Source organism: Mauremys mutica, chromosome 4, assembly GCF_020497125.1.
Source record: "Mauremys mutica isolate MM-2020 ecotype Southern chromosome 4, ASM2049712v1, whole genome shotgun sequence".
In the NCBI taxonomy this organism is placed as follows: domain Eukaryota; kingdom Metazoa; phylum Chordata; order Testudines; family Geoemydidae; genus Mauremys; species Mauremys mutica.
Window position 1 is genome coordinate 24,177,269 of NC_059075.1, and position 20,528 is coordinate 24,197,796.

The window sequence follows — 20,528 nt, forward strand, 5'->3', positions numbered from 1 at the left end:
TCTACTAGGAACTCACCTGAAGTCCACCAACTCAGGTCACTGAACAGAGGGCAAACGTTAACGTCCCATCCCTACCTACCAACTAGGGCTGGACTAATGCTCGTGACTGAAAAGTGTTGGCTGCCGTTGCCCATCCTTCAAGCTAACCAATCCCCAAGTTCAGAAACTGACTGTACTGCTGGAGAAATACAGGCCCAGATTCTGGTCTGTTATCCCCATATAATTCCACTGATTTCAGCTGGATTGCACAGGAGTAAGTGACAACAGGATTTAGACCAATCTCTCCACTAATGATGGTAGTAGCAGTTTCAGTTTATTTAGCTATCCTAACTAGGACATTAAACATTTCTTCGTAGAAATTGGGCTGACGTCACTGGGCTTTACATAAGGGTAACAAAGAGCAGACTCCAGATTAATGTATTTGACCTGTAAATATTATTTAAGAGCTTTCTGTGACAAAGCACTAAACACGTCAGCTAAAATGAAAAAGCAGTCAGTTAGTTTGAATGGCTGCTGGCTTTGCATTAGGCTTGATAGAAGGTACCAAAACAACAATAAAGGCATTGCAAAGTTGTTATTGTTGCACAATCAATGGGTGAATTCCAGAATCATCACACTAAGGAAGGCCTGTTAAAATGTGACTAAACTAAAGCTCTGAGTGGAATATGAGCTAATGGCAAAGCAAACGGCAAAGCAGACAGTAGCATTTAACAGCTGAGGGAGAGCAGCGTCTGGGTAATTGTGCCTTTCATTTTTAAGTAAATGATTCAAACCCAGGCTTCAGGAAAAGCTGTGAGCAGAGTGGATGGCCATAGAGGCAGCCTCAGCCCTGCTCACCTAGCTGGGGGTTACACACAATGGCAGCCTTCATACTCACAGAGTGCAAGCACCCTCAGCACTGCGGTTGCAGCAAGCCTCTCCAAATGGGGTGGGAAGCCCTGGGGCCATGCCCCGAAGAGGAGAGGGGAGCAGGTGGTGCTTTGTCTTTGAGGCTGGTGCTCTCTGAAGCTGTAGCGGCGGTGTGCCTCAGGCATGATACCTCCGGACTTTCCTGCATTGGGAGTGAGCCTCCACAGCATGGGGCTCTGCCTTAAAGGCACTACAAGGCCATAAGCCAATAGCAACAGCGCCAATGGGCCCAATCGCCTCAGCAGAAAGGCAAAGGACTGCATGGGAGTGGTGACTGCACTACTCCTGACCTCCTAGACATGCTGCCTCTAGGGGATGTCTACACTGCAATCAGAGAGGTGACTGCAGCATAGGTAGAAATACCAGCTAGCTTTGATCTATCTAACTGAAATGACAATGGCAGCGAACCCACAGCAGCTTGGGTTGTCCAAGCCTGCCCGGGACCCTGAGTATGTACTCAAACTGCTAGTCCATGCTGCCACAGCTTTGCTGCTATTGTCATTTGAGCTACCTATATCAAAGCTAGCTCAGGTATTTCTACACATGCTGAAGTCACCTCTGATTGAAGTGCAGACATACCCTAGGTATGGAGATCGGTGGGGAAGCTCTCCTGGGCTGTAACTGTTCTGTGGATAAACAAAGGACTTCAGTCTACTGGCTGATAATGCAGCTCCTTTCACAAGCACCAAGTTCACTTTAAAATGCAATCAAAACCGAAGCCCTCATTTAATCTTTTAGAGGACAACTGAAACATCCAGCACACGGACAGAACAGTTAAAACAAAAACGCACTGAACCTACTAGCCCCTCCATGAACCCAAATTTCATGTTGTTTGATCTACCAAACTGAAACAAGTGGATGCTTGATGGTATAGAACGCATTTACAAAGATACATTACAGCTTTTGAGCAGCTCAGTGGCTAAAGTACTGTCCCCATCCCCATTAGAAACCTGCTTTAAATGTAATCTGTCATCTGCAGTGAGCTGATTTTTGCTTTAGCGAGGGGTTAAGTAATCTACTTTCCAAAGCCATCGTGTATGATGGATGACACAGGCTAGTTCAGCTGATATCTGCTGCCCAGGGATGCAACGAGCTTGAACTAAAATATGTGGAACAGATTTGAGATGAGATGCTAATAGGATGTACCACACAAGAGGCTTTTCCTTTTGGGTGGCACAAATATTCTTGAGGGGTAAATGAGGGGAAGCCTCTTCAACCTTAAAAACACCACTGTGAGCGTAGTGCAAAGAGGCAACCACTGATGTGGTTTAGGCAATATCTGGTCTGTGAATAAATACGAAGGGATTCTTGTTTCTAGGTACACTGGAGCAGCTGAATTTAGCTTGGGTTCGGTTGACTGTATGAACATTTGCTAGTCATTTTATTGTGTGTGCAGTGGGCAAGTATTGTGCTTCCAGCCTTCAAGCGATTGCAACTTATCAGCTAGTTTGGGAGACCCCTTTTTGCTTCACAGACACACAATACTGGTGAACGTTTCACTTACGTTTTGGCTTTCCTCTTCCTTTTTGTCAGCTGGCTTGTCTGACTGTGATGCTGCTTTCCTCCTTTGCACAGGGGTAAAAAAAAAGGACAAAGTCAACCCTTTAGAAATGCTTTTCTTGCACAAGGCTTCAATCGTCATTTGAAAAGATTGATTTGTGCCTTGGTGAGGATTATCTTTTACTGCTGTGGAATTTCTTTAGCAGAAGACTGAACCTGTTGGCTGCACAGGATTTGACCAATGGTTAAGAATCCAAACTAGGCCTCTATGAAGCAGGATCTTCAGGCAGGGGATCAATATTTTGAGTCAAGCTTCCATACAGAAGTACAGGGTTGTACAGTATAAAGGAACAGGGGTAAGGAAAATAGACATGGCATTGAGCAACTAAGAGGCAATTTCTTGCAAAGTGTAGGGCTGCTTCTATAATAAAAAAACTGGCACATAGGCTACTAAGGTGGATGTTCTAATACTGTGCCAGATTATTTCCCCCCTAAAATCCATATGCCAAGTGGACTCTCCATGTACAGAACTCACTCGTCCTGCTGCCCCCACCCCTGACCCAGAGAGCGTAATCTGTAGGCCTGAGGATCTGCACGTGGGCATGGAGATGTGGGGATGGGAGAAATGCACATAAACCCCTCCACACACACACACTCCCCACCAGCCTCGAAGGGCATCCACAGAGCAGATAGTGCAGCCTGGGGACACGTTTACATTTCTGATGTGCCACAATCTCCATTGAGGGTGGACTCCAAGGTAGCAGGGGGTGAGGGAAAGCTCTGGCTGCCTGGAAGCCAGGAGGGAGCCAGAGCCAGTACTCGGGCCTGGGCTTTCACATAGATAGCCTTGTGCCTCTGGTGGATCCTGGGAGATTCTGAATGCCTCAAAGCCAATCCAAAGGCTGTAGAACTGCTAAGCCCTCAGGTTCATGGTACCTGTAGCGTTCAGGGGGGTTAGAGAAAGTTAAATGAAGAATACTTGAGCTGAGATCTGTATTCCTTTGTCAGCCTGAGAGAGGTTAAAGCATTGCTCTCTGTGTGGCTCAACAGGTAAACAGGTTACAAACCGCTGAGATTTATAAGCAGGCTTGGAAGGATTCGATTTTTATCGGTAAATGTGGGTAAACATCAATTTCAATGTACACATAAACCGCTGAAAACATATGTCCACGCAGAATAATCTAAATGTACAGATAGTAAAGTAAAGCAAAGTAAGAAAAATGCTGCTTGGGAAGTTATTAGAGGTTAATTTAAGGCTATTTACTTTGTATATTTTGACACGTGACGATGACAACTTGTGATTTAAGAGTTATAAAGCTTAAACTTTTTGAATCTCAACATCTGCTGTCACTAAATAATTATTGTCTGCTCTCCGCCCCCTGCATTATTTTGCACAACTGCAAAAACTGAACTCAATAAACATGTAAAACAATGCTTAAAAGCAAACACTGATATTGTCTATTGAAATTATAAATAAAAACAAAATTGAATTCTGCCAAGCCTATTTATACAGGCGCAATCCTGTCCTGGCAGAGGGATGGGACAGTGGCCTAATACGTCACTTCAGTCTATCTTAGTTCCTATGAGGGGCATGGCACAACTTAAGCATAGAGGGCTAGGAAAGTGGGAGAAGAAGGTTCTGGAAGGCCTATGACCGGTCTCCTGCTCTTGCCCTCAGGACATAGACTAGCACTTACATAGCTGGACTCTGCCAAGGGGCTGGAAGTGAGGGAGCCATGGCCCTTGCTCCTGGCTAGTAGTGTCAGTACAAGAGGAATTCTGACTGAACTAGCCACAGTGTCTCTGGGAGTTCTTGCTGTTTAGGAGTTCACCAGCTCTCTCTAGAGAGGCTTACAAACCACAATGTAGCTCAGATGAAAGCAAGTATTGTTCAGTTTCTACTGTCTTTTTCTTTTTAGTACATTAGCCACAATGATAATGTGATTCCTGAGGAGTGGGAGCATGCACATTCGATTCTCAAGCTCTGCTTAATGTCTAAAAGCACTAGAGAAAACATACCACATTTCTATCCTCGGCAAAACTCAGTGCCCAGGTCGGGGGAAGTGTGGATTGTTGGCGGTTTTCATTTATTCATCAGCATAATTCCTTGCACTTACATAGTGCTTTACATATCCAAAGTGCTGTGCAAACACCATCTAATTAATCCTAACAAAAACACCCACTCTACTGTTCATACCGTTTTTTATAACAGTTTAGCTCTATTGTCATGAATGGAGTCACTCCTGATTTGCACCAGCGTAACTGAAAGCAAACTCAGGCCCACTGCCTCTTCAAAGCATAACTCACACACTAAGAATTGACAGTCTAGGTGCATCTGGGATCCTCCTTTTCCCTCATTCTTTACCCCTCACCTCCTTTTACAAGTGTTCACCCTTTTCACTGGGGCACAAACTTCATGACTGCCCTGTTATGTGGCCAGCAGTAGTGAGCCCAAGATGTCTTCAAGTGCAACTCAATTTAATGGAATGTTGCAGTGTTCTTGTAGCCCTGTTGGTCCCACAATATTAGAAAGACAAGGCGAGTTATTCACTCTCTCAGAAAAAATTATAAAAGACAAAAACGCCATGCTACCTGTGTGTGAACACTTTTCACAAAGTGATCACTCCACATCTGATCTCTCAGGCCTCATCCTCAAAGGAAACATGAAAATCACTTTGCTAGACACTAAAACTTCTGGATTTAATAAAGTCACTGGATTTATGGTTTATCACAATAATCCGTAACCCGCTTTTTGTCCTACGACTGCAGAGGTGTTCACTGTCCACTTCACACTGAATGGTCTCTTACAATATGTGTTGACTACTTATGCTAAACAATCTATTCCACCTTGTTTAGCTGTTGCAATTAAACACCAGTGGCTGGCTCATGTCAGCTGACTTGGGGCTCAGGCTTCGGGGGTGGGTTATTAAACTGCTGTGTAGACATCCAGACTCAGGTAGGATCCCAGAGCCTGGACTCCAGCCCAAGCCCGGACATCCACACTGCAGTTTTATGGTCGCGTGATCCCAAGTCCTGTGGCATGGGCCAGCTTGGGTGTTTAACTGCAGTGTAGACAGACCCACAGAGCACCTTTCCCAGACCCAAAGAAGAGCTCTCAATACGTTTGCAAGCTTCTCTCTTTCACCAACAGAATCAGGATCAATAAAAGATATTACCTCACCCACCTTGCCTCTTTGATGGACTGTGTGAGCTCTATGGGAGGGCTGTATTGTGTGAATGCTACCTGGCAGCTGTTGGAAAATCCACTTCATCTGGGGCATAGGGCTCTCAGCCAGAAAGATTCAGGGATGTTTGATTTCCTACTTTAGATTATTAGGTGCAATGCAGCTCCACATGCCACATGGACGTTGGCTGTGATGACTGTAATCCATCAAATACTCCTCCACCTGCAGAAGCCACTTCATTAGATTTTTCTTCCACTAAACTGGCAGCATTTTATTTAGTTTCTGACTCGGAGGCCAGCAACATCCACCCCACAGAAGGAAAATAAAACCCCACACAACTCTCAAAACCAAATTCCAACTCCCTTAGCAACTGAATAGGAAAGATCTGTGAAGGGATTTCCCTTCTTCCTGTTGGCAGGAAAAGCCTCACAGATTTCAAAAACAGAGGTGGTCCATGTAAATCCTGAAAAAGCATGAAACTAAGATCTACCATGATGTGTGACTGGTGTGTATTGGAGGTGGGGGACGGGGTCAAGGAAGTGTTTATATAGTTTTAGTCGCATTAATAACTTTACTGTATTTGATATCTGCAGGGAATTACCACAGGCGCTGACTCCATGGGTGCTCCAGGGCTTAAGCACCTGCTGAAAAAGAATAGTGGGTGCACAGCACCTGCAGGGACAGATTCATCTTTTGTGGGCTCTGACCCCTGCTCCGAAGCCCTGACCCCGCTTGGTCTCTTCCCCCACACAAAGACCCGCCCACCGCTCGCATGGGGACGGCGGAGTGGGGAAAGCAGCAGAAAGCAGCACCCACTGGCAAAAACCAAAGTCAGCGCCTGGGGAAATGACAATTCCAGTGGTCAGAGGTCTTGGATCTTCTAGATCCTTCTGTGGACCAATGCCAAGAAAAGCACTGCGGGGGTGACGGGCTGATGTTAGATTTAAGTTCTAGTATCTTGCAGAAAAATTAACGAGGCTAGAAATGATAGTGGTTTGTGAGACAGCACTTCATTCTGCTTTGTTTCCACTTCAGTTCTGAAATGATTATAGCAGCGGCTATCATGGGAATCACTAAGTCTAGAAAGCAATGCTTTATATCACCTGAAAGCCAGCTTCTCAGATACTGTGCCTACCCTGGATACATTCCATCCTTAGCATGCAGACCTATGCTGAAAAATGGGGATTCTGTTGATCTTTCCATGACTTTTTCTTTTTTAAACTGAACTCACACGATACAAAAGATTTTTTTCTGACTGCCAGCCCTGCAAACACAACCTGCAACACAGGAGTCAAGTTCTCCTTGCACCTCATACATCATCACCAGTAACAAAGTTCTGCAGGTCACAGGAAGTCCTCACTCACACCTGTGTACTGCACTTTGTTCAGATGACATTCTCAGTGGACACCTCTGCAGTTTTACTGCCTTCAATGGGTTTGCATAGGTGGAATTTAATAAACAATTCTTCTGATGACTCCCCCGGGGGAACAGAACCTGTGGCTCACTCAGTCTCAGCTGTGTTGGTTGTGCAGTGCTAACAGGAGTAAAATGTAGGGAAAGCTTATTTTTGTCATTGGAGTGAGCACATATGACTCTGCATACTACAAAGGTCCAGATCTGTTGGCAAAAATAGATGCCACACTTAATTAGCCACTTTCTTAGATTAGAGCCACACATTAAAGATGTACATTTTGGGAGGCTTAATACTTCCAAGCATAAGAGAGGGAGTCTTTCCTTAATATCTGGAGTCTGTCTAGCCATCTGTTCTGGTTATTTATACAGCGCTAGTCATTGGGCCAGATTACAACATCTAATAGAACAGTTTTACTCTTCATTCTTTATTTACACCAGCACAAAGTGAGATCAGAATCTGACCCACTGAATCCAGTGAATAACTATTCGAATTCAAATGAACCAGAGATAATTGTATATTTGGCATTTTATATTATTAATAACCAGTTTTACAGGACTGTACATTTACATGGTACTTTACAACCGCCTGTTTTGTGTGTGTAGAATGCTGGTTGAAACCAATAGGAGCTGGAGAGCTGTCTGGACTAACTGAATAAGAAACATTTTCTGCCCCAGAGAACATTATTTAGCCCAGGAGTAGGCAACCTATGGCACGTGTGCCAAAGGCGGCACACAAACTCATTTTCAGTGGCACTCACACTGCCCATGTCCTGGCCACCGGTCTGGGGGGGGGGGGGAGAGGCTCTGCATTTTAATTTAATTTTAAATGAAGCTTAAACATTTTAAAAACCTAATTTACTTTACATACAACAATAGTTTATTTATGTATTATAGACTCATAGAAAGAGACCTTCTAAAAACGTTAAAAGGTATTAATGGCACACAAAACCTTAAATTAGAGTGAATAAATGAAGACTTGGCACACCACTTCTGAAAGGTTGCTGACCCCTGATTTAGCCATTTCAAATGTTTGCTTTGTAATAGTGGACAGATTCCTATTTATTCCTCTCCTCCTCTTCCTGCATTTTTACTCTTTCCCCGTTTGCACTTTGTAAAACAATAAAAAAATCCTTTAAGATAAACTCAAAAGCCTCTCTGACACTTGGGAGCTACAGGCTGATAAAATGAACATTACAATGGAAGGGGGGGGAGGGGGAGAAAAAGCAAAGAAGGGAATCAGAATGATGTGATTTTTAAGGTGTGATATCTCATGTCCTGCCAAGGAATAGAAACACTTGTGTGGACTTGCTCAAACATATTCAGGACCAGTAACATTTCATTGGCACATATAATCAGTAAAAATAATTGTCAGCGCCAGGTAATATGTTATTAATAATGGTCAAAGGATAATTCAAAGGTGTAAAGTAGTAGAGAGAATTTTTTAAATCTGTAAGGATATAATGTTATGAGGGAATTATTTATTGTACACGTTTTAAGATAGGTGGCAACCTATGGCAGGAGAGGTTTCTAAGGAAAGAGAAAAGGGAGGGGAAAAAAGAATGAACACAATTAAAATTTAAAATGTAGGCTCTAGTCCTGTAATTGGATCCATGCAGGGGGACCCTTGCACCCATGTGGATCTGACTGCAGGTGAGGCCCATAGAGAACATCCTGCTGGCAGTTACCCCAAACTAACCCTCTGACTTGAATAGGATTGTAGAGGAGTAACTGAGGGCAGAATTTGCTTACGTCTTGAAAGACTTTGGGGTGAGATGTGCTTTGCTGGTTAAACTAGCCTGCACACAGAATTGGGCATCTATTTCCACTCAATCGTGTCTATGTTCTCTATGCAACAGGCAGTACATTTTGATTTCCAGCAGCATAGAGAAGCTGCAGTGACACCAAAAAGTCAGATGAATGCATCCTGTACTGCAGTACTACCCAGTAAATACTCCTACGTCATTGCTAATAACAAACATTAATCCCCCCGCATGGCATTGATTTTGGAAAGTTATTCTTTGGGAATCCAGTGAGCATGACACACATGTGCTATGCTGGGACTTATCTGCTTTCAATCCTGTGTAGACTCATCAAGGAATCTGCTTAACCTGGCATCCTAGCTGACTTGCTGTATTTGCTGGGTAAGACGTACAGTGGCCTTTTATTTCACTACCTCAAAGGCTACCAATATGCAATCTTGTTATTGCAGTTTTGGATACTTTTTTGGTCCATTCTACTCAATATACCCCACAATAATGATCTTCCTGGGGCTCTGTTAAAGCTCATTCCTTTAGAACACAGCAGCTTTGATGTAGATTGTAAACCAGCAAAGACAGAGAAAAATCAGTAACTTCTAAAGCTCTCTCCCCCACAGAATCTGCAGGAACAGCTGGAGCAGCTCAAGCTGGCTTGACACCGGGGCTGGCAATACCTATGCTTTTACTATGTCAAAAAAAAAAAGGGGTCCAGGGTCCTGTGTAGCACCTACACAGGAACAGCAGTGTGGCAGGCTGTTAACCTGATCTCTTGAACTTCCACAATACTATATCCCACACAGAGTTTTGCCAGTTTCAAAGAGGCCTTGGAGCTACCTGATTGCTAGTAGCTACCGAAAGCTTATTGTTCCACAGTCTGCTGGTGCACTTGTTCTAGAGTTTACTTTAGGACGAAGTACAAACCTTTTTGCCAGTAATTTATTCATTTCTTCCATTAGTCCTCCTCCTCCTCCTCCACTACTTGTTCGATTGGCATCGCTCTTAGAGGCCCCACTGGGGCTGGAGCCTCCTGAAGCATCTTCTGGCTTAAGACACAAATCGACATTGCAAGTCACCAGAGGAATTTATTGCAAGCACCTGCCCTTTCTGACTAGCTTAGATAATCACTAGGAGCAAAGCACCATGATTGCAGCTTGCAGTCAGAGGCAGAAAGCACAATGGGTCAGAATGGAAGCAAATGTAATTCAGGTCAAACCCAGTGGCTAATTCACATATTAGGATTGGGAAACCCACTGTAGATTTAGTAAATACCTGAGCAAATGATGAAAATGACAACAAAATGATTCTGAATTTCTGGTGAGATTATGCAACCCTTACTCCTCTCAGTGAGCACCTACTCACACACGGGCTGCACAATCAAGCCTTTATTTGATAAGTCTAGAGTAGTTTTAACTACTGATCATCATGGTTGACAGCATACTACTAGTGAGTGTTCTACAGGATACATTGGAGAGAAACCAATTATGTCTTAGTGATATGAGAAATCGATGCAGGCACCTGCTAGTTAATCTTCACTGCGCAGTGAGGATCAAGTGTGAATTACTGTAAGAACAAGTCAGAAAAAAAAATCAACTGGAAAATTTTCTCCTGAAAATTAGAAACCCAAACACAGAAATCTGCTTTAAGGACTGTTTCTAATGGACAAGTGGCCACTTTAAAAGGCCCAGCCACATTGCACGTGCAGCTCAGCAAAAGGTAAGTGCAAACGGTCATAAATAGCCACTGAATGTGCACCTGCAGTAATTGTGTATATAATTCGGTATGCAACTATGCACCTAACTTATTTAAAAATATGACTCTAGGAGTGAAATCCTGGCTCCACTGAAGTCAATGGGAGTTTTGCCATTGAATTCAATAGGGCCAGGATTTCAGCCTACAGGTTTCCAGCCGGGGGTGAAAGTAAGGCGGTATGGGCCGGTACGGTGTACCAGTAAAAAATGGCCACCAGTACCAGCCTGTACAGCTGACTTTAAGTCGCTGCCCCTTTTGTGCCCCCCGTTGGCGGCCCTGCCGGGTCCCTGCTGGCAGGGCCGCCAACGGGGAGGAGGGGAGGCAAAAGGAGCATCTGCCCTGGGGCCAGCGATTTAAAAGGGCCCAGGGCTCTGGCTGCCACTGCCGGCGCCTCGGGCCCTTTAAATTGCTGCTGGAGCCCTGGGCAGCGCGGGTCAGGCAGCGCAGATGGGCTGGCTGGGGGATGCTGACCCCCAACCCCGTCCCCTCTGCCCGAGGCCCCGCCCCTTCCGGGGGAGCGGGGAGGAGCCGGCCCCGTACCAGTAAGCGTTCAATTTTACTTTCACCTGTTTCCAGCACAAATCTTCCTTTCAATAACAGCCTGTACAAGCCAGTGACTTTTCACGGTCCAGGGAATGGTCACTTAAAACACATTTCATTGGGCTTTGTAACGAATTCTGAGTATCCATGAAATAGATTAGCAGAAGGTTAAATAAAACTAGGTCAAGCATTCCTCATTCTCCAGTGAAGGCCAGACTGTGTGAAAGCCTTACCCGTTGTACTCTCCTGAGTTTGGCACCAGCCAGGGCTGCTGCTAGTCCTGACATTGACCCATCGTCAGTGCTAACCCCGTGTCCCCCACCTGCCGGCAGTGGAGGTGGGGGAGGTGGCGCTGCTCCTGAAGGCGGAGGAGGTACTGGCGGGGGCGGCGGAGGTGGGGGCCCACTGGACGAAGCAGGGATTGTGGCAGCAGTGGAAGGATGACCAGGTGGAAGGATGGGACCTGAAAAATACAGAAGATTAAATAAAAATAAAGAACATTCTCCCCCATCTCACATACAACCTGTTCTCTTGTCATTGACAGTTGGGTGAATGAAGGTCTAATGACATACAATCAGAAGAATGATACTTGGTGAGTATGTCAATGGTACAATATCTGCTTTTTAGTTATCATCAGCACCTGTGTCCTTATGCAAAACCCCTGTAACATGTAACCACCACCTATCCCTTCCTCTGGTCAGGCTATTGTTCTGTCTTAACACAGAGTATGCTTTCTGGTTTACGGTTGGGATCTCTCTTCTTCATTTAAACTTTTCAGATGCAGATAAATAAATGTTATCAACTAACTCTGTCAACGTCCACTTTTCAAATAAAATCCTGGTCTTTTGCTATACATTTCCAAATAACTTCCTTTTAATGAAATTTGTGTGGCTAAATCCTATGTCAGCCTTTGAAAATTAAGGAGCACGTGTTCAATTTTAGCCACTGTGTAGCAGCGTCCTTCAATGGACAGATTAGAATAGGTTAACGCCTCTGGTTTATTTCTCCTATTTATAATGGGACAACAAAATGAGTATTCCATCAATGGTACCTTACTTAGAATTACTCCATCTCATCAAAGGCTTCTGTTGCTATTCAGTCACAAACTCAATTGTGCAACAAACATTAATTTGAAAGAGGTTTTTTTTAAATTGGTTTAGAGGGAAAATTTGGGAATGATAGTCAGACAATACAGCCTGATTTTCTATCTATTTAGTTTTGTTTTTTTAATAACGTCACCCGTCATTGTGGTCAGAGATAACTGCTAACATTATGGGCACAACATTACTCCTGCTAATAACTATGCTCACAATGCTGCTCCTGCAATGAACTGTGGTGTTATTAGCAGCACATCAGCTATTTTCCTACCTATTTGGGCCCACAAATGAGATAGCTGGCAATTCACCCACAAAATTAGAGGCAAGGCTGAGGCCTGGCTGAAAAATAATTTAGATTATAAATTGCCCCCCCTCAAAAATAATGGGCAAGATATTCCAGTTTACACCAACGAAGTAAGTGTGTTGAAGAAAATGGATATATAGTGACCTACACCAGTTGAGGGTCTGACCCAACAGAGGCAGTTGAAATATCTGGAGCAGGAAATTTGTCAGTGGAAGAAATATACAAATGTTTCCTTAGTTCTCTAGGCACATCCATTTAAGCACAATATGGTTATACAGAGAGATGGGTCCAACTTGCAAAACCTGATCTGGATTTTGAACAGGCACAACACAGAGCTGCTCTAATCCAGGCATTTTAACAATACAGGCCATATGCAAAATATAGATCCACACGCAGGGCTAGTCTACAGTAGAAAAGGTTTACTGGTTCAGCTATCCTGGCAAACCCTCCTAGTTTAGATGCAACTTATATGGCTGAAAGAGTGCTTTTGCAGCTCTAGCTTATACTAGTTCCTCAAATGAAACAAGCCACACTGGCAAGATCACTTTTTCTGCATCTACACTAGGCCTTTCATCAGTAGAAAAAAACGTTAAAAATATTACACCCTTAACTGTCATTACTACACTTTCAAAAGTTTTGAGAGCAGATCTGGCCTCAGACTTTAAAAACATTCTCTCCCCAAAGACTGGAGCATTTGGATATGAGGTTTTATGTCAAGTCCACCACCAGTTATAGCACTAACTTTCCATACCTTTTCCCTAATTGTCTGAATTATCTGGTGCAGTAGTATTAGTCTTTGTTTACTCAAGAGTTTTTCCCACATATTGTCCTGGGGGAGAGCAAACTGGGCTTTATGAACAATCAGGTCAAATCTAAAGCTCTTTTAACGGTTATAACTAATTCAAAACAAGTACTTACTCAAGTGGGAAATGGTTGATGAAGTCATGAAAGGAGGGGTCTTCTTGGACAAATTCACCTCAGATACAGCAGCATAAGCGGGAGGTAATGAAACAAAGTGTGACATGGCCTGGTACAATTGCTTTGGAGGATGAGGTGAAGGTTGGGAGGACTGAAAAGAAGCCTGGATAAAGGAACCAGCATGGCTGGTTATAACTGGTAGCTGAGAGATGGGTACAGTTTCTAAGTATGAGAAGAAAGACCCATCCACGCTTTTTACCTGGGTTTTAGAGGAGTTTAAAGGAATTTGTGTGGCTAGAGGTTCTTCGGGCTGGCCATTCAGGCCTATCTGAGGTACATTTGCAGAGGCTTCTTGGACTGTTATATCTGTAGATCCCCTGATTCTGCCATTCTGGACAGGAATCACAGGAAGGACCTCTGGAATATGCGGCGGCAGGACAAAACCCTTCTGCATGGGGGACGTAGTTGTTACAGGAGAAGAGGAAGACTGAGGAGAGTGTGAAAGAGAGGAACGTCTAACAGGCTGGTGAGGTGCGAATGGAAAATGGGAAGGAGGCTCAGGCGGTGGGGACAAAGAGATCTGTTTGATGCTTTGTGTTACAGTCCTGTGGTTTGGCCACACTGGAGAGGAGAAGGAACCCAGGGAGGGTGAGAGCTCAGAGGCAGAATGTCTGTGACGAAGCTGTGGGAATCCTCTGGCTCTGTTAGAGGATTTGAAAGAGGTTTTACTACTGGACTCGGGGATGGTAGATGCTGAAGAGATAACGTTGGCATAAGATGGCGGTGGTGGGGCAGCACCAGCGGAAGTAGAAGCACTGTAGTTACTGTAGTCAGGAGGAGGAGACTGGCAGTGGGAGGGGGAAGAAGACACTTTTATCTGAAGGGTAGAAACTAAAAGAACAGAAAAGAAAAGTGAAAAGAATAAAATGGGCATACAGCAAGGAATGAAAACAAGGCAGAGTGGTTAGGAGACAAGGAATTAAAAAGTAAATGAAAGCAGAAAATAATAAATAAAAAAGGATGGTGCAGTCACGATTTTAGTGATGTCCAGATGACCGCAGCAGTCGAGAGCTGTTCCTTCCTTTAGTTCAAAGCAGTGACACAAACAGCATAGGCTAGAGTTTTTGCTTTGATGTTTGTAAAGCTTCTTCTAACCCCACAAACCATCTTGAGTCAGAATTACACACATTACCTTTGTTCCAAGGACAGCGGCAAGTGACACTTTGAACATAAAGACAGGCACACAGGTTGCGTACAGCACAGAGATGCCTCCATACATGCAACAGGGCGCTCAGCTGGAAACATCACTACCTCAAATATCATGCCTACGTCAAGGTTCCTCACGGAAGCAGAGCCAGGGTTTCATTTTTTTTAACTGACACAAAATGGCACACAGTTGTGTGCACCCAAATTAGGAGTTCAAAGCCACCGAGCATTATTCTGTATGACTGCCACAGGTGACATTTTCTGTGGACAAAACTGAGCTGCTTTTAAATAAAAAAAAAAGCTGAGCAAAAAACTAACCCCCCCCCGATTCACACAAAATTCTGGCTTCGTTTGCACATATTTTTTCACAGAACCAAAACACAGCCAGAAACTTCTCTTCCCACCGCACCACTTATCAGGTTACTAGTATATTAGAAAATATTTGCGATCCACTCAGTAAATACTTTCTCACTAAACTTACACAAGCCTCTCACCTTATTACCCCAACTAACGAACTCTTACAGTCAGATTCTCTTCTGTACACCTTGTGGAAAGCTGGAAGAGCCAGGCACAGACAGCTAATCTCTGGGTAGGGGGATCCTATAGTGCCACAGAGCCAGTAGAGTGATTCCTATGCCACCCACTCTCCCTGTGGCCGTGTAGAAAGTGTGGGTAGGCCTTTTCTGCACCCCAGCGACATCAGCCCCTTGGCACTGTGGAAAACAGCATAATTTAGAGCAGACTTTACACTGCTCAGTCTTAAGCCGGTCTCATAGCTAGCATGGGACTGGAAGAGCACAAAGCTTTGCTTAAATCCATCTTTACATGTCCCATCTGAGTTGCGCTGTGTGCTCTGAAGTTTGGACCTTAAACTTCAGTCAAATCTGTGGAAAAAACACAGCCATGTTCCAATTTATTAGTTTAAGTCTCTAACTGAAAATGCTTTGAAATCCCATAATGATTATAGTTATATTTAGCAGGCCAGTTATTTCTGTGATAACACATCACCACCACCACCAGCTAGAAGAGACAGGAGGGGAGAGGAATATGTTTGCATTGTTCAGAGACACATTGCATTGCATTGTTTGATACATGCCTGTGGTAGAGGTTCTTCTTTCCAGAGATTCCTGGCGCTGTTGCTGCTGCTGCTCCATCACTTGCCTAAAACAATGGTTTTTAAAACATTCCAGTTTTATTTTTTACTCTTTTTAGAAAATGTTCTATACACTGAGATGGGCCCAAGCCATAGAGTTTGCATCTGGGGGGCATTAATCAGCCCATTATAGAAATAAGGGCTAGACCGAAAGGGCTGAGGTGAGTTCTGATCTCATTTAGTGGCGTTTCTCTTGATTTACATCAGAGAAAGTGAGATCAGAGCAAGACCCTGCACTTAGAGTATACTGCAAATACTTGTAACAGAAGCTTGTAATTTATGTGATAATTCTATAATGCAGGGGTAGGCAACCTATGGCACGCATGCCGAAGGCAGCACGCAAGCTGATTTCCAGTGGCACTCACACTGCCCGGGTCCTGGCCACCAGTCCAGGGGGCTCTGCATTTTAATTTAATTTTAAATGAAGCTTCTTAAACATTTTAAAAACCTTATTTACTTTACATACAACAATAGTTTAGTTATATATTATAGACTTATAGAAAGAGACCGTCTAAAAACATTAAAATGTATTACTGGCACGCAAAACCTTAAATTAGAGTGAGTAAATGAAGACTCGGCACACCACTTCTGAAAGGTTGCTGACCTCTGCTATAATGGATATTCAAATGTGGAATAGCCAATGAACTTAAAGTAAGAGAGTACTGCAGTGTCTCAGATCCCAATCCAGCACAGCTCTTAAGCATATGCTTAACTTGAAGCGGCTGAGGAGTTCCACTAAAGTCAATGGGATACCTAACACGCTTAAGTTAAGCGCATACTTAAATATTGTGCTGATACGGGGCATAAGGAACGGCAGTATACCGATAAGAATGTAAAGAAACGTGATTTGTGTTTAGTGGTTGATTGTACATTGCCAACTGCTTCACACAGCTGTATAAAACAAAATTCCTTTATCACAACCGTAGAGTTTTGCAGGTGAACAAAGTATTGGACACCTGGTTGTCAGAATGATCATGTGATACTTTAAATACCACGAGCCACATTTTGTCCTCAAACCAATATTTCTTGTCTGTCTCAATAAGCAATGACTACAAAATTACTCTGATTAGTTTTTAATAGCCTTATGATCATGAGCAAAGTGTTAATTTCAATACTTTCAGGTGTAAAGGTTTGCAGGATTGGGCTCTTGGTTGGGAACACATAATACAAAGCAACCTATTAGAATAGTATCAATGGTTTAATAAAGCATTCCAAAAATATTCTCCATTTTACTGAGACATGCTCTTCCCCAAATTTCCCACTAGAGGTCCTCTCTTTCACACTAACAATCCTGAAGAAATATTGTTCACTATAATTCATATAATCTCTGACCTTTCTTTGGTTAATTCAAAAGCCAAACAGCTAAAACTAGAGTAACAGTTAGCTATTTTAGAATCTACATGGATAAGAATTATATATTTCAACAACACTTAGATGTGACTCAAAATTGTGGAAGGAAATAATATTTATATTATTACACACAGAAAAGAATGTTATATTTGCAAAGTCAGGCACTCAAAAGTCAAAAGCACTTAATTTGGTCCTCTTGTGTATGTGCATTATGATACTGTCTATAATTATATAATCACATAATATATTTTCCACAAGATCCCAGCCACATTCTATGTACAATCAAGTAACCTTAACTATAGGGGGTGCTACCAGCTGTGCCTATGATGAATTAATACGCAGTGGCAGCTTTAAATAGGTTTTCTCGGTTATATTTTATATGCATTGTATTTTAAAATGCATATCTATTTGATTTACTGTGGATTTTTACTATATGTAACAGACATGTCCAGAAAAATTACCTTAGGGTATGTACAAATAAAGTTAAATGCTTTAATTTGCATGATAGACATTCCTATATTTTAGGCTCCAATTCAAAAGCAATGGATTGGCCCATCCATAATTAGGATTATTCATTGTGCAGTGATCAATCTTGTACTAGATTCACAATAGAAACCTGGCATGTAACTCCTCCATATAAAGTCACCCTGGAGGAGTTACATGCCAGGTTTCTATTGTGAATCTAGTACAAGACTGATCACTGCAAAATGAATATATATAGTATGGAATGGTGCAATTTTTGGAAGACCAGTAAGGGCACATGGAAATTATACTGTAAGAGATGGAGTCCGGGCAGTATGTTGCATGTTCCACTGAGGTCCCAGTGCTGGGCTGAAATGAAAAATCTAGCAGAAAGTTCTCTCCTTAACTGTTCCCACTGCTGGAGGGGGAGCTTGGCCCACTGCTGGAGGGGGAGCTTGGGAACTGCAAGTCTGAATATACTCCCAAGGGAGGGACCCAATGCAGACACTTGAATTTCAGGCTGGCCCTGGCTGTCTCTGGCCAGCTGTACCCTACATGTGTTAAGGGCTCAATCCTATAAACATGTATTTATGTGAGCAGACCTTACACACATAAATTGTCACATTTATATCAATGGAACTAAGGAAAGATTATTTATGTGAGTAAAGATTTGCAGGAGAGGGCCTTATGAACATAGTAAGCGCTACTGATACAAGTATGGTACTACTCAGTATGAACAGAGGTAGCCAGATTGGGCCCTGTGACTTTAATCCATGTTGTGTTTAAAATAGTCAAATCAAATCTTTTAAACATTTTGCATTGTTTTTCTCATCTTCATTTTCCTGCCCACATGAAAGTTTAGGATAAGATTTTCAAAACGGAAACACCTACAGTTAGGCCTTTGGCTGCTCTCACTATGCTGGCACAGTCGAAGCAGGAACTCTCCCCTAGTGTAGACACACTTATAAAAGTCCATCTACTGGCGCAGCCAATTCTGGTTCAGTAACTGCACTAGGACTTTTACCAGTATAACTATGTTGGTTAAAAAAAACCACATCCTTTACTGACATAATTATGCTGGTAAAACTTAAGTGTAGACCAGGTCTTAGGCTCCTAAGTCTATATTTAGGCACTTACATTTGTGGCTTCATTTTCAAAAGTTCTGAGCACCCATCCACTCCCATTGACTTAGACCGTACCTATACAATGAGCTCTTTACTGGTATAGGAATACAGCTGTACTATACTGGCAAAGTGCACCTAGTGTGGATGCAGCTATATCAGCAAAGCTATGCTCTGTACAGTTAAAGTAAAAACACCCCTGCAACAAACACAACAGGGCTATATCACTAAAAGTGCAGTTTTGTTTGTATAGCTGCATCTACAATAGGGATTTCTGCCAGCACAGGGATCACACACCTCTTCCCATCACTGATCAGCATGGCTATGCTGGCATATGTCTGCAGTGCAGCCATAGCCTTCAATAAGAACAGGATTAGGCTCTTATTGTGCATGGCATATTTCATACAAAGCACTGCAGAAAACACTCATATTCCCTGCATCTCTCTGAACCACCACCAGCATACTGGTGCACATCAGGGAGTCTCCTCTATGAACTTTCTGATAGTTGAACAGTCCCAAAAATAAATCTTGACAATCTTGAAGGAAAGTCTCTTCCTCTGTCCTTCTTTAATATTGATGTGGAAACATTTATTAAATCTAAAGTCTTTTCTATGGGCCACATCCCTCACATGGCAAATCCACATAAGGACCAGGCAGGACGTTGCAAGGACCAGACAAAATTGTACTACTTGTGCTTAGTGGAGAGTAGCAATGAATCTGGCCCACTTGTTTAAAGAAATTTTTGCAACCTTCTAATTTAAAAATAACACTTGGCAATAACCCTTTCCCTAAATTCTTAGAGTTCTGTCCTCTGCTGGTGAATATTGGGGTAGCGCCATTGACTTCAGTGCTCCAGCATACACCAGCTGAAGATCTGACCCAATCATTCTTTGTCACCTATATTACGGCAGAATATAGGTGCAAGCCTACTTAGTGGAGTTCATTGTATGGAACAGACTGCATGCCTGCATGAGGGCCGGGGAGATGGGACAGACAGCCTTCTCCTCTTGTCCACCTGCCCACGGTCTAACTGGGGAGCACAGGCGCTACTAGCCACAGTGTCAGCCTCCATAACATTGGTGGAATGAGGAGAAGGACACAGCCCTGACTCTTCACTCTGGTCAGCAGAGTTGGCCTAGTGTGAACAGGAAGGGGGTGCTCCTGCTCCATTGTGCATTCCCTAATTCCCCAGGAGGAATTCTGGCTGAATCCGCATGTCACATCAAAAATTAGCATTACAGTTTGGCTGTGGATGATGTATGCAACAAAATGCAAACTAAGCGTAATTTTTTTTGGATGTCAGTATGCAGACACGCATACAGTCAGAGACAAGGCAGTATAGGAGGCAGAAAACAACAATAGCCTATAAGCCAAGATACTCATCTAGATCAGGACTCTTATTTGGAGGCACCAGACACAAAGGGTCAAATTCATTACCAGGAACGCATACTGCCAATAGCATGGGCACTATGCAATATGATCTGCTACTGCTAAGAACTGATCCAATACAGGAGCATATAAAGCTCTCTTATTAAGCTTAAGAAAAAAGCACACTAAAACATGATGCAGATTTCTTTAAAACTGGTGTTATCTGTATCTCTGGATAGCAGTATATCTTATTCTTGCCTTTTAGTTGAAAAAAATATCTGGGGTTTGAGCTCTTTACTAGTTAGTAACTAAAAATCACTGTAGATAAGCCAGAATCATGCCAGAATTTAGCTGTATAAAACAACAAAAAAGTTAAATATGGAAAAAAAATGGCATCTATTAGCAAAGGTGTCCTGCTTTCTATGCATTGACTGCACATAAAATATAAAATCATGTTAATTCACTAAAATTAAGTAGTTTGAACTCACCAAGTATT

The 20,528-nt window shown here is 43.0% G+C and overlaps 1 protein-coding gene across 11 annotated transcripts in view; it reads right to left on the reverse strand.

Annotated features, from left to right (window-relative positions):
- EVL (Enah/Vasp-like) overlaps positions 1 to 20,528 on the reverse strand; it is a 226,675-nt gene that overhangs the window by 9,599 nt on the left and 196,548 nt on the right. For all 11 annotated transcript variants that reach the window (XM_045014715.1, XM_045014720.1, XM_045014721.1 and 8 more), the window contains 4 exons: positions 15,675 to 15,739; positions 11,287 to 11,516; positions 9,686 to 9,807; positions 2,414 to 2,474 (listed from right to left, as the gene is read on the reverse strand). In XM_045014715.1, coding sequence (XP_044870650.1) covers positions 2,414 to 2,474; positions 9,686 to 9,807; positions 11,287 to 11,516; positions 15,675 to 15,739 — 478 coding nt within the window. The remainder of the gene's footprint in view (positions 1 to 2,413; positions 2,475 to 9,685; positions 9,808 to 11,286; positions 11,517 to 15,674; positions 15,740 to 20,528) is intronic.